Here is a 13609-nt window from a genome sequence, read left to right on the forward strand (position 1 = left end):
TTTTCACTAAGTTGGATCTGCGCTCTGGTTATCATCAAATTCGGATGGCTGAAGATGATATTAAGAAGACTGCTTTCAGAACCTTGGAGGGCAATTACGAATTTTTGGTTATGCCGTTCGGTTTAACAAACGCTCCAGCAACATTTCAAGCGCTAATGAATCAAATTTTCAAGCCGTTTCTGCGAAAATTTGTTCTCGTATTCTTTGATGATATTCTAATCTTCAGCAAGAATATGTCAGAACATGTAGAACACTTGAGATTGGTACTACAAGTGTTACGGGAACAGAAGCTATTCGCCAATAAAAAGAAATGTTCTTTTGGAACTTCACAAGTGGATTATCTTGGCCATATCATTTCAAAGAAGGGTGTCGCAACAGATAGTTTGAAAACAGAGGCGATGAATCAGTGGCCAGTACCAAAGAATATCAAACAGCTCCGGGGTTTTTTGGGTTTGACTGGTTACTATCGACGGTTCATACGGCTTTATGGAGTCATGGCTAAACCGTTGACATCACTTCTGAAGAAAGATCAGTTTGATTGGAAGAGGGAAGCTCAGTTGGCGTTTGAGACATTGAAGCGAGCAATGGTGTCAGCCCCTGTGTTAGCATTACCGGATTTCAATAAGAAGTTTGTTGTCGAGTCAGACGCTTCAGGTATAGGAGTTGGGGCAGTCTTGATGCAAGATAATCAACCAATAGCCTATTTCAGCCATGCTCTTACGGGCAGAGAACAGCTTAAGCCAGCGTATGAAAGGGAGTTGATGGCTATTGTCATGGCCGTAAGGAAATGGAAACATTATTTGATAGGTCGCAGATTTGAGGTGCTGACAGATCATAGAAGCTTGAAGTTTCTGCTAGAACAGAAAGAAGTTAATTTGGAATATCAGAAATGGTTGACAAAGCTGTTGGGGTTCGATTTTGAGATTTCTTATAAACCAGGATGTGAGAACAAAGCGGCTGACGGTTTGTCTCGGTGTATGTCGGTTTCATCATTGTTGCTCGCACTAACGATGCCTTCAGCACTGCAATGGCAAGATTTGGATAAAGAATGTGCGCAGGACCCTTACATTCAGCAGACGATACAAAAGCTACAACAAGGTACATTACAGTCTGGAAAATTACGGGTCAGTGATGGCAGATTGTGGTCTAAACAGCGGTTAGTAATTGCGGGAGCTTCAAAGTTTATTCCGCTGATATTATCGGAGTGTCATGACAGCAAAGTGGGAGGACATTCCGGGGTTCTAAAAACATTGAAACGGGTACAACGGTCTTTTTATTGGAACAAGATGTATCAGACAGTGCAGGAATATGTGGCGAGTTGTGGTATTTGTCAGACACACAAGCACTCAACTCTGTCTCCAGTGGGTCTTCTTCAACCATTACCAATTCCGGAGAGAGTTTGGGAGGATATAAATATGGACTTTATCGAAGGTTTACCGACGTCAAATGGTGTGAATGTGATATTGGTGGTCATTGACAGATTGAGTAAGTATGCACATTTCATTGCATTGCATCATCCGTTTACTTCAACAGATGTGGCGAGAATTTTTATAAGAGATATTGTGAAATTACATGGGTTTCCAAGGAGCATTACTTCAGATCGAGACAGGATCTTCCTCAGTACCTTCTGGACAGAAACTTTTAGATTGGCAGATACTAAGCTTAAGTATAGCACTGCGTTTCATCCTCAAACGGATGGACAATCCGAAGTTTTGAACAGATGTCTTGAGACGTATCTGCGTTGTTTTGCTTCTGAACATCCGCGCACTTGGTCGAAGTTTTTATCATGGGCAGAACTATGGTACAACACCACATTTCACAGTGCTCTGCAGGCAACTCCATTCACGGTTCTTTATGGTCGTGAACCTCCGTCGTTGTTACCATTTGAACCGGGATCTACAAAGAATTTTGAGTTGGAACAATCGTTACTGGCGCGGGATGAGATGTTGATAACATTGAAGAAAACGTTAGCTCGAGCTCAACAGGTTATGAAGGAACAGGCAGATAAGCACCGCAGAGATGTCCATTTCGCGGTAGGGGATATGGTGTATCTGAAGTTGCGGCCTTATCGTCAACAGTCAGTCGTGAAGAGATTTTGTCAGAAGTTAGCAGCAAAATACTATGGACCGTATCAGGTGACAGAACGGATAGGTAATGCAGCGTATAGGCTGTTGTTGCCGGAGTCTTCGAAGATACATCCGGTGTTTCATGTCTCTCAGTTGAAGTTGGCCATAAATCCGCAGGAACAAGTATTAGACCTACCTCAAGTGTGTTTAGGACCGGATCAGATCGAGTTGGAACCTGCTGAAGTGCTGGATAAGCGCTATGATTCACGCGGTGTTTTGGAGTTATTGGTAACGTGGGTGGGAAAATCGAGTGCTGACAATACTTGGTTGCCTTATCAGGAATTCGTCGAGCAGTTTCCAGATTACAAGCTTGAGGGCAAGCTTAGTTTTGTTGGGGGAGGTATTGATAGGTTCAAGAAGGCTTACTTCAGGAGGAAGAAAGGAAAGGAAGCGAGACGCGAGAGGGAAAGGAGTGACGTGGCAGGAGCCGTTGGAAGTTCAGAATAAAGAAGAGAAGAAGCAAAGACTCTGAGGGAGGGAGAGGGTTTGCCGTTAGTCTGTTATGAGTCTGTAACGGGAGTATATAAGTAGGAAGCTAGTGAGCGTAAAGGGTATGCTTGTTGTTGTATGTTCTTGGACGTTATGAGTCTAGAATACACAGTCGTTATGAGACTGGTGATCGGAGCTTACTCGCTATGAGAGTATTACTTTAGATCACACTCAAGCTATTCTTGTATTTCTCATTGATAGTAAAGAAGTATTTCTTTGTTCATTCACTTACAGATAGCTAAAGTCTATCATGCTCACACCAAAGATATTTATCAAGAAAAGTATTTTTAAAGTTTGGAGAACTTGAAACATCTGTAATTGAAAATCAACAAAATAACGAATAAATAATTACATAATACATACATGTAACACCGGTTATCTTAAATATTGGATTATCGTTATATTTAATCGGATACGGAATTATCTCCACTTTAGTGATATTAACGACACCAGTAAATAAAGGGCGGTGGCAGTTAGAGAATTCGATGGCTGTGCCCAAAGCAGCTGGTAAGAAAAAGAGGGAAACAAAGAGAAGTAAAGGCTGGACGTGAGATATCGCCATGGATTTGGCTTCTATATACTTAGCCAGTCGAGAGATATACTTTTTTTTCTTGTTTGTATACGTGTTCTGCTTTACACACATGCCTTCTAATTTATAGGCAGCTGAATTATATTAGTTTTGCTGTTAAATAAAATGGTATCACATTCACGTTATGCATATTTTATCGTTAACACATAAAACAATAACAAACTGATAATAACGATTAAGCTTTTTAGTTAAGAATGATGAACTTTGATATTAAAAGTTTTTTGTTTGACCAAAAAGAATAAAATAAATAATATTATAAGTTTTCCAAAAATGAACGTTTAGTAATGATGCAAAAGCACTAAATAAAATTTCAGCCCACCGCTTTATGTTAGAGATTCTACAACTCATGAAGCTCTCAGCATCAAGTATAATTGGAAAACTTTATGCATATATTTTAGCAAAACTATTAAAAATACTCCTCAAAAGAGTTGACATTTTCCTAGTTTTAATCTTGCTTCACACATGTGAATTTTTAATGCTAATTTGCTAAATTATTATTTTCTTTTTAAACAACAATTTATGCTCTCATAATAGATAGAGATTTTAATTGGGATCTCAAATGATTACACCTATAGTTTAATAAGTACAATTAGATGGCAATAGCTTAGCAACACATGATTACACATTAGTCATCGTCTTTCTTCTAATATTAACCACTAGTCAATCATACAATCTGAAATATTTTACTTTACATTTCAAAAAACAATTCTTTAATTTCTTATAAGCAACTATATTTTTATTTAAATTTATCTTTAATAATATATATATGTATATTTAAAATTATAATCTTGGAAAGATTTTATAAATTCAGATAGTTATATTTTTTTAGTTAAAACATATTAAATCAAATTCTATAAAATTAAGAGAAAAGTTTGTTAGGTATATAACTATCAAAACATAAAACAAATAACAATTCTAAAATTTGTAGATATTAAAAAGAAACTAAAAGTATTAAGATTAGGAAATTACAATTTTTCAAAAAACTGCATAAAACTTAAAAGAATTGTTTTACTAATAAAAATTACATAATTATAAAATATATAATTTGAAAATTATAACATGTTGTTATATTTTTTTTTACTATTATATTATTTATTGTTATATTAATAATGATCTATGATTTATTAATATATTCTAAAAATTTTACCACTCAGTAGCACATAAAAGAATCTTTACTCGCATATAAGCTCTTGGTGTTCAACAATGTACTTGAGAAGAATCCGCAAGAACTGCCTTCTCACCTTGAAGCTACTTTGTGCCCGAGCTTTCCTTGATAGTGTAACTCTCTCCTTAACCTGAACACAGAAGTTACATCCTATCTCAGGGTAAGGTGTGGATCGCCTTGAGAGAAACCTCCGACTAATACAGCAGCATTTCTCTAAAAATTAACTATACATATATACAACTTCACAAAAAAAAAACACAGAAGCTACTAATCTCAGCAGTAGAGAGAGCAGGGAAATATCCAAGATATTTCATCGTGGCAGGTTCATAGCACTGAACTTTTTTGTCTGACTGTTGACTCCTTCCTCGTGGAGAAATCTAAAGATTAAAGTCACAGAGACTTTATGATTTTTTTTTTGTTAAGAGATAGTTTATGATTATTTGGGCTAATTCACAAGAAAAACAGATTCAACAGATAATTAGCTATCATAATACAGATATGAAATCAAAGTCCTAAACCAAACTAAACCGGAAAATATACAAAGATCGGCAGCTTAAATCTCCTATTACTCCAACACTATGGATGATAATGAGAATGAATCGAATGAAGAAGAACTCACATTAATGAAGCTATTCTCCTCCTTATCCTTCCCATGAGCCAATACTGATTCAATAAATCAAACATTGATTAGCTTATTCTACACAAAGGAACACGCATACTGAACCGGCGTTAAACAAAAAGTTTGAACCGGCTGGTTAATATTTTATCTAAATTTAGTTTCCTCTGGTTACTGTCAAACTTAAAAAAAAAATAAAGCGTTGGTTAATACTGGCGTTTGCTAAACCGAGGTTAAACCAACTTCTGAACCCGCTGGTTAAAATTTTATCTAAATTTGGTTTCCTCTAGTTACTGTCAAACTTAAAAAATAAAGCGTTGGTTAACAATAACATTGGCGTTTGCTAAACCGAGGTAAAACCACAACTTTGAACCGGCTGGTTCATATTAAATCTAAATCTGGTTTCCTCTGGTTACGGTCAAAGTTAACCATTACTAAAGACAATAACATGTTTTGATTATCAACAAAAGAGTCATTGTTTGTCACACACTCCATGGATTTATATACGCAGCTCTATATCTTCTTCAGCCAAATTGCCCACTCTTTCACCCACCATGTACCGTTCATTGAAGACCAGTTGGTGAACGTAGATAACGACTTCACGTGTTAGCTTGACCATGAACCAAACCGCTACCAAGGCAAACAACGCCGGCCATATAAACCTCTCAACAGCTGAATTGACGCTTTCTTGATACCCAAGCAACGGAATCAGATACTTCACGAGCAGGTAAGGAAAGGAGAGTGTGATCAGAAGTGTGATTGCAATGGAACCGATCACTTCTCGAAGCAGCCACATCGAAGGAAGCCTATCAATTCCCACAGTTCTGATTCTTTCAAACTTTCTTCTCAATGCCTTGGTCGCAAACCAGTTGATTGGCGTGAGCATCGTCTGTGAGAGAAAGAAGGAGAAAGAGATATATTAGTTTGCTCTGCAAGAAAACTGAGTTATTGTTGAGATCCTCTTACCAGCAAGGCCCATATGTGAAGCACCACTACTCCTATCAGCCAATCTTGGAACAAGAAGTAGACAGGTGATTCGTCTAGTGGTACTCGTGTTGGTATAATGATCATAAGGTCGATTAGTAAACCGAGCAGTCCCGGTACGACAGTGATCTGTTAACCGGATTTTGCAAGTTAGAAGTCATAATTTTAAAGTGTTTTACAAAAAAATGGAAGGTTTCTTTTCTTACCCAGATGAAGAAAAGCAACCCATTTCGTATATCTCTGAGAAGCACATCGATTCTTCCCTTGTGAATTTGATCATATGCAAAGCAAGTGAAGGTATAGATCTCTTCCAATGTACTATATCCAATCCAAAAAGCACAAAGATCTACACACAATCACGAGAATTAAAAGCTTAGAGGCATGTAGAAGAAAGGTCTATAAGAAAACAAGATGAAGAAGAAAAATAACAACACACCGTCACGTTTGAGTCCAAAGTATCTTAGCATTAGGGAAGAGATGAACTCAAGGAAAACTCTCCCCAGCAAAATAGGTAAAGCCATGAAGGCTGTACTAACGATGAACAGACTCAAAGCAGCTAGCATCAACATCAGTACAATCCTCAGCAGAAACCTAATAGAGTAACTTATCAGAATCAATTCAATTTTTTTTTACTTAAAAGCCTGTTTGTATCAGTTGATTAATCACCTGTTATCTCTTTGGTCTTTAACATCGTCTTCATCATTCTGAGATCCGTGTAAAGTGACCATAGAGCCTTCAGCTAGGGAACAAAACAGAAGGAAACTTCTTGGTTGCATCACTGGTCTCACATTTTGATCCAAGTCCTCTCCTCTAGGCGCAACCAGCAAGAAATCACTCAGCTCAAGCCAAGAACTAACAGTGATAACCCACTTCTGAACTAAGAGTTCCACAGCTGGTTTGGTAAGTCCTATCAACCACTTGGGGGATGACGTCAGCAGTCTGAAATAAACAAAGCGTGCACCCAAAGAAACCTTTTCGTCCATGACCCTGCGTTTTGTTCAAGGTACAAGAAATTAGAAACTGATACAAGGTAAAGGTTCAAAAGGGAAGCAAACGCATAAAAGCTTTACCATAACACAAGAGGGAAAAACGATGGGCTGATAAGTGTAATTGCTCTAATTGGTAAGTGAAACATAATCACCAACGATACACAATGAGAAGCAAGCGCAAAGAGAGTGTAAGCAAAGTTCATTTTGGTGATATCGTAGTCTGGATCTGTGACATCTACGAGATACCAAAAGGCTCGTTTATGAACAATCTGCCAAAACAAGCAGAAAATCAAATTAAAAAAAAAACAGATAAAAGAACAAGGTACCATTGTGATGATTAAACCTATTACCTCCTGTATACGTTTCATGAAAGACTCAGCAACAAACAAGTAAAGGGTACCAGCAACCCAACGTAAGGTCGTCATGCCGGGGAAGTCTGAAAGAGTCTCAAATCTCAGGAAAAAGCTCGTTCCAAACAAAGGGGAGGTGCAGATTTCGAGCCAATAGCCAATCATCCAAGGCACAACACCAATTTTGAAACACAATACGGAAGCTTCCTTAATGAAAATCCACAAGAGAGGTGGCAAGATCACTGCTATGTAGTGAAATCCCAAAGAAAACCACTTGACTATGGCTGGAAACGAGGTTTGACTTTGAAGGGCTTTGCAGGATTTTACAGAGAAAGCCCAGAGAAGACATGGCAGTTTCAGTGCTGTGAAGTGAACTCCCAGAGAAACCCACCGGACTATGGCTGGAAATGGGATGAGAGGGAGAGTGAAGTAAGCAAAGCAAGTTGACAGCAGCGTCACGTATCCAAGCGTAACAGGCGAGTTTCCAAACAGAAAGCTGCCTCCAACAGTTGCTAATACAGCCCATCCAATCCAAACTGGCAGAAGAACAAAGAGGGTAGACACATATACGCTGATGGCAAGAAGCTGTTAAACAACAAAACACAACTTGTTACTAGTCAGCAAGAAGAAAGACAATAGAAATAGATGAAACACAACTTACAGCAAAGGCATCATCATCCAGAAAGAAGAGCAGCTCCCGGATAACCCCAAACTCATGAACCTCCGCGTTTTGAGGAAGCACAATCGGTCTATGAGGTTGGCCGAAGACGCGTCCAAGCTTACGATGATACCAAACGCAAAGGATCGTCATATGCTTCCATAGCACCTCCACTACTCGGCCAAATCTCCTGACATCGACATCTCCTACTTCCGTCACCATAATAGTGGTCATCATAGTCATGAAAGACACCACAAGAATGGAGTATAACAGGCCAGGGTGCCAGTAAGCGAGTCGCCGAGACATCCAAGAATCATTCCGGGAGTGAGCAGCAGCAAGTTGTTGAGCCCAAGGATGGAAAGAAACGAAGTATGTGTTGAGGAGCATCACAGCAAGCCAAGCAACAATCAACTTGACAGCTCTCAGTAACACTTCAATCAGAAACTCCTTACAAGGAAGCCTCTCTGGAGCATTCTCGGAGTAAACTGGAACGTAAGAGTAGCTTCTTCCACATACCTGCAGAGAGAGAGAGTTTTAAGCATAGATAACGCTAAACCCTCTGCTAAAGGCTAAAGCTTGAACCTTTTTCACATAAAACTAGCCAAAGCTAAAACCTTGATCAACAACAAAATCGAGAAGGCGAGAGCAAAAGATGACCTCGCATTGCTTGTATCCGCGGCGATTGAGCCAGATGAGGAGACAATCGTGGTGGACGTACTTGATTGAGCCTCGACACGAGCAGGGATGCATCAGCGCGTTTCCTGGTTCCTCCGCTGATCGACAAATCCGGCAGAGCTTTTCTTCGCCGTCTTCTTCTTGTTCCCCGTGCGAGAAAATCTGATCGGAGCCACCGAGCTGGGTCATCTCCGGCGAATCGCGCGAAACTCTTTTTCGTCGTCGTCTCTCTTTCTTTCTTTATATGCACTCTCTGTCTCTGAAGCGGCAAACGCATATGTGAGAGATTATTAATTAAAGACAAAAGTAAAATTTATGAAAATTAAAATAATTGTAATATAGTAAGTATGATGCTTTTTGACTGCAAGTGGTGACTTTCTACGTTGCTTCCTGTCAATTTTACGACGGAAAAAGTTCAATTACCACAAGTCAAAAGAAAAATCCTTAACAAAGGTGAATTTTTCTGTGGAGGATGATACAACACATTAAGTCATTAATATGAATTAACTTATTTGTTTTAAAATACATTTTTTATATTTTGGATAATTTTCATTAATTTGTCATCATTATCTTACCTAGCTAATATCATTATCTAATTTAATAAATAAATCTAAAATTTAATACATAACAAAAGCTTTAGGGTTTATGCTGTAACAAAAGCTCAGAGATATTTTCATGCATCCATTTAATTAATTAACTCCTCGTTATTGCATCGTCAGGTGTACGTTTGGATACAACAAACTCATCGTGAAACGAAGTGATAAACGTTAAAAGTGTGGTGCTGAATGAACTAACACATGCACCAACTACGTTGGAGAGTGGATCTTTAGAGGAAAAATGAACCTGGTATTGTTTACTAGTGTTGTCAGTGTAGTATATAGCATGGCTGCATGGGATCATCTTTGACCAAAATTTACCACACACTTTTTTTTATTTTGCTAAGAAATAAATTTACCACACATTTATCTACTCCATATTATATTTTTAAACGTTGTTATAGTGCAATAGGATTTTGACTTGACTAACAAAGAACGACATCGACGTATAACAGAGATAAAATCACGTCGTAACAAATTTGATTGGTAAACTAAAATCGAATAAATATTTGTTGATAATAATAATATAAATCTATCGGTTTCAACTAGAAGAAATCAGTATGGGCCTATTGATAAAATGATATAAAGCAAAATTACATAAATACATAGATTCTTATTAATGGGCCTGAATGCTAAGGGCCCATCTAAAAAAGTAATTACAGTATTTATTGATCGCCTTACGCTTTTACCTCCGACAAGGAAACGCTGTGTCGTCTTCGCCGGCGACGTTCAAAAGAGGCGGCAATGGAAGTGAAAAGCCCTAAAAAGAAAAAAAAAACGAGGGAAAATCAGAAAGAAAAAACAAATAGAGAAGATAAAGAACTGGAAGCACAAACATGTCTTCTCCCACTTAAACCCAATCTCCACACACTTCATTCCTCTTTCTCAACAACTCCACCTAGGGGGTTTCTGTCTCCTTCTTCTTCCCTCGTAAGTTCCCTCGCTTTCTCTCTCTCTTGTCGAATTAAATCATCAGTAGAGGAAGTGTTAAGGTGGGTTTAGTCTCTAGTTCCTAAATTGTGGACATCACTCTACTTAGTGAAGCTTAGCTTGTCTTAATTTTTCACAGTTCCATTGGTTTTGTGTCTATGTGAGAATGCACTCTGTCTGATATCTTCAATTGTTAATTAACTCTGATCTCTTCATGAAGCCTTCTCTTACAGTTGTTACTTGTTAGTGTTCTATTACTATGTATTAACTCTGCTCATTGCTGCAGTTGTTTTGTCGTACAATTTGAAGATAATGGAGCCAGTCTCTGAAGGTTCAACTTCTACCTTATCTGGCTTCATGGATAGGAGAAGGAGAAGCCCTCTGATTCGTCGACCTCGTGATATAAAAGGGAGCTTGCATAGTTTCACTTTCATGCCACCCTCAAGTGACAACTCTCTGAAACTGAAGCTTAAGCTTGGCGGTGGCCTTACTCGTACTATCCAAACCAACTCAGAGGCGGGTGTTTATACCGTAATATAAACTCTTAGTCTGCTAGTTATTGTTGAACTTGTTTTGTTTCTTTCCTAATGTTTTGAGACTGATGCAGGATAATGAGATATGTGTTCAGAAAACTATGTATCTAAGAGAGATACATCAGTCCATGACCGAAAAGACCAAACGAGGTCTTAAAAAACGTTTGCTGGATCAAGAACAAGACAGTGATGATGAGGAGATTAGATACCTCGTTAAGTTAAAGTCTAAAAGGATCACAAGGGATTATCAGACAAACATGGAAGACGGAGAACATCTCTCATCAGACAAACATGCTGTAACTGAAAGGCATAAGCTGAAGATGGGAACGGTTGATTCGCTTGTGGAAGGATCAACAAGTGGACACGTTCCTACTACACGCACCCGGGCTCCCACCGGGTCAAGTCCTCTTGAGTTTCCTGATGGCTTACCTTGCCCCTCTTCTAAAAGTGAGTAGCTCATTGTCCCCCTTTTTAGCATATGACAAGCTGTGAATGCTGATTGCTGTGAATGCTGATTCTGTAAAACTTGAACAATTTCAGGACAAAAGCAAAAGCTGTCTGAGGTAGAGCAACAATCCAAGAAGGCTGAAGCTGCACAGAGACGAAGAATGCTGTCTGAAAAGGCTGCTCAAGAAGCTGAGGTTAAGTTCAATACTCCCTCCGTTTCTTTTTATTTGATGTTTTTGGAGTTGTGCACACAAATCAAAAAAATATATTTAATTTTATAGATTTTCTAAACAAAAACATCATCAACTACCTAATTAACCATAATTCAACCAATTAGAAAAATAATATGTAGAATATAAGTCATATAGCACAAAAATCAATAAATTTTTACATTGAAAGTTGAAAATATTTATGTAATTTGAAACAAAAAAAAAAAGCTTTAAAACATCATCTACTAAAAAATAGAGGGAGCACATTTTTCTGAGTAATGCCAAGACAGTCCTGTAACGGTATAAGATCATCTTTGTCTTCTTCACCAGGCTGAAGCTATCAGGAAGATACTTGGGCAAGACTCAGGGAGAAAGAAGAAAGAGGAGAAGATTAAGAAACAACAAGAAGAACGAGCTCAGGTACTTGCATAGCTGATGATGACATTCTTATCTTTTGTCTCTATCTGTCTCTATTTGTGTTAACTTCATCTTCACAGGAGAGAGCTACAAGAGCAAGCACACTCGCATCAAACACTGTCAGATTAGTTATTGGTCCGAGTGGAACAACTTTGACATTTTCTGAAGACATTGGTCTTCCAGATATCTTCAAGCCAATCACCTGCAGGTAATGCAAGAATCTGAGTATAGTATATAGAATTATAGAAACCATATATGTGGAATGTGTGAGGTGTTAAGCTGTGTTTGTTTGTGTTGATCTTTCTTCAGTTATCCTCCTCCACGTGAGAAATGCGTGGGGCCAAACTGTGAGAACTCGTACAAGTACAGGGACTCGAAGTCGAAGCTACCACTATGCAGTCTCAGTTGTTACAAGGCTATGCAACAACCTTTGATTCATTGCTAATTGCTTAACAGAGTTTTGTTCAAAATGTATTATTACACACGTAATTGTTTCTTTTAACATGCACAAACCTTCGCCTATTTCACTGAAACATTCATCACCAGCAAACCAATTCAATTGACGACAAATTTTGCTTAACAATGAAAGCTCGCACGGTTTAGCTTCTTGGGCCTCATTTTGTAGGCTTAATATTACATTACAGTTTCAAATATGGGCTCATTGAATAAAACATTAAGTATCAAAGAGAATTACATTTCGATTGTTAGATCCTTGGGCCTCAAATAACATCATCATTTCAAATTTTGGGCAGTAAGATAAATTAAATTAGAAAAAATAGTCGTTGAGTGCAATTATGGAGTTTTACTACTAAACTAAACACTTTTGTTTTTAATGTTACATATTAATATATAAATAATATGTTGAGTCGTAATAAGGTAAACTAAATTTTAAAAACAATATGATATTTACCACTAAACTACAACCACTTTTGTTTTTAGTGTTACATAATTAAGATATAAATAATATGTTGAGTTGTAGTAATGTAAACTAAATTTTAAAACGATATGAAATTTACCACTAAACTACAACCACTTTTGATTTAAATATTACATAATTAACATATAAACAACATGTTAAAACATAGTAAAATAAATTAAAACTAAAAAGATAATGTCGTTGTTGAGAATTGAACTCAAAATACCATGACCATAATGTGGGGATCTTACCACTATATTACAATCTTTTTAAAATTTTAAAATTATATATTTATTTTTTTGATAAAATTATATATTTAATAGATAAATAACCGTAATAAGGTAAATTAAATTTAAAAATATAGTATGACTGACAAGAATTGAACTCAAAACTAATTCCATGGCCACAAATGGAATTTTACCACTAAACGACAACCAATTTTGTTTTTAGTGTTACATAATTAATATATAAACAATATGTCAAGCTGTAGTAATGTAGATTAAAACTAAAAAGATAGTATTGCTATTGAGAATTGAACATTAACCTTAACTCGTGGACATGAACCCATCTTGGATATTAGCCACACTATTTTTTCTTTCCAATTCCACTCCAATGCTATGTTACACATTAACCAACCAGCTTGTGGTGGTCTCTGATGAGCCTACTAGATTAAGCTTTTTGATTTTAGTGGATTAGATTAAGCTTTTCGATTTTAGTGGACATTGAAGAAAAGTTAAATGTGAGATTTTTATGGTTGACTACTTTGACATAACGAGGACGGTAGTGTTGGATTATTTATTTCATCTAAGAACTTGTAACCATAACGAACTCTAGTGATATACATATCAAATCCAAACTCACAATACAAAAGATATCAAAATCATATTCTTCATTTCTAACATCTAAAACATTATTTTTAT

The 13609-nt window shown here is 37.1% G+C and overlaps 2 protein-coding genes across 4 annotated transcripts; one reads left to right on the forward strand and one right to left on the reverse strand.

The window, feature by feature from the left end:
- Window positions 1-5182: 5182 nt before the first annotated feature.
- LOC103859173 (probable E3 ubiquitin ligase SUD1) lies at window positions 5183-9059 on the reverse strand. Its single transcript, XM_009136667.3, has 9 exons — window positions 8624-9059; window positions 7970-8482; window positions 7309-7893; window positions 7040-7227; window positions 6636-6956; window positions 6406-6560; window positions 6176-6315; window positions 5952-6098; window positions 5183-5874 (listed from the first exon to the last, which is right to left on the reverse strand). Exons 1-9 carry the CDS (start codon window positions 8828-8830, stop codon window positions 5485-5487), a joined length of 2646 nt encoding a protein of 881 aa, XP_009134915.1. The 5' UTR covers window positions 8831-9059; the 3' UTR covers window positions 5183-5484.
- Window positions 9060-9903: 844 nt separating this feature from the next.
- Window positions 9904-12353, forward strand: LOC103859174 (INO80 complex subunit B). 3 transcript variants are annotated; one of them, XM_033287055.1, is made up of 8 exons: window positions 9917-9987; window positions 10100-10167; window positions 10454-10698; window positions 10775-11147; window positions 11241-11341; window positions 11687-11776; window positions 11854-11981; window positions 12083-12353. In XM_033287055.1, exons 3-8 carry the CDS (start codon window positions 10480-10482, stop codon window positions 12216-12218), a joined length of 1047 nt encoding a protein of 348 aa, XP_033142946.1. In that variant the 5' UTR covers window positions 9917-9987; window positions 10100-10167; window positions 10454-10479; the 3' UTR covers window positions 12219-12353. The 3 variants fall into 3 exon arrangements, with proteins under 3 accessions (XP_009134916.1, XP_033142946.1, XP_009134918.1); XM_009136668.3 differs by having other exon boundaries at window positions 9904-10167; XM_009136670.3 differs by having other exon boundaries at window positions 9922-10167; window positions 10454-10683.
- The last annotated feature ends 1256 nt before the right edge of the window (window positions 12354-13609 follow it).

Source organism: Brassica rapa, chromosome A03 (genome assembly GCF_000309985.2).
Source record: "Brassica rapa cultivar Chiifu-401-42 chromosome A03, CAAS_Brap_v3.01, whole genome shotgun sequence".
Taxonomy (NCBI): domain Eukaryota; kingdom Viridiplantae; phylum Streptophyta; class Magnoliopsida; order Brassicales; family Brassicaceae; genus Brassica; species Brassica rapa.

Excerpts from the sequence above, each read along its gene's own strand:
- LOC103859174 (XM_009136668.3), top strand. The coding sequence starts at position 10,480 with ATGGAGCCAGTCTCTGAAGGTTCAACTTCTACCTTATCTGGCTTCATG. Across the intron at positions 10,699-10,774 it reads CAGAGGCGGGTGTTTATACC|GATAATGAGATATGTGTTCA; the intron begins GTAATATAAACT and ends AGACTGATGCAG. Across the intron at positions 11,982-12,082 it reads TTCAAGCCAATCACCTGCAG|TTATCCTCCTCCACGTGAGA; the intron begins GTAATGCAAGAA and ends ATCTTTCTTCAG.
- LOC103859173 (XM_009136667.3), bottom strand. The coding sequence starts at position 8,830 with ATGACCCAGCTCGGTGGCTCCGATCAGATTTTCTCGCACGGGGAACAA. Across the intron at positions 7,894-7,969 it reads TGGATGATGATGCCTTTGCT|CTTCTTGCCATCAGCGTATA; the intron begins GTAAGTTGTGTT and ends GTTGTTTAACAG. Across the intron at positions 7,228-7,308 it reads TCATGAAACGTATACAGGAG|ATTGTTCATAAACGAGCCTT; the intron begins GTAATAGGTTTA and ends TTGTTTTGGCAG.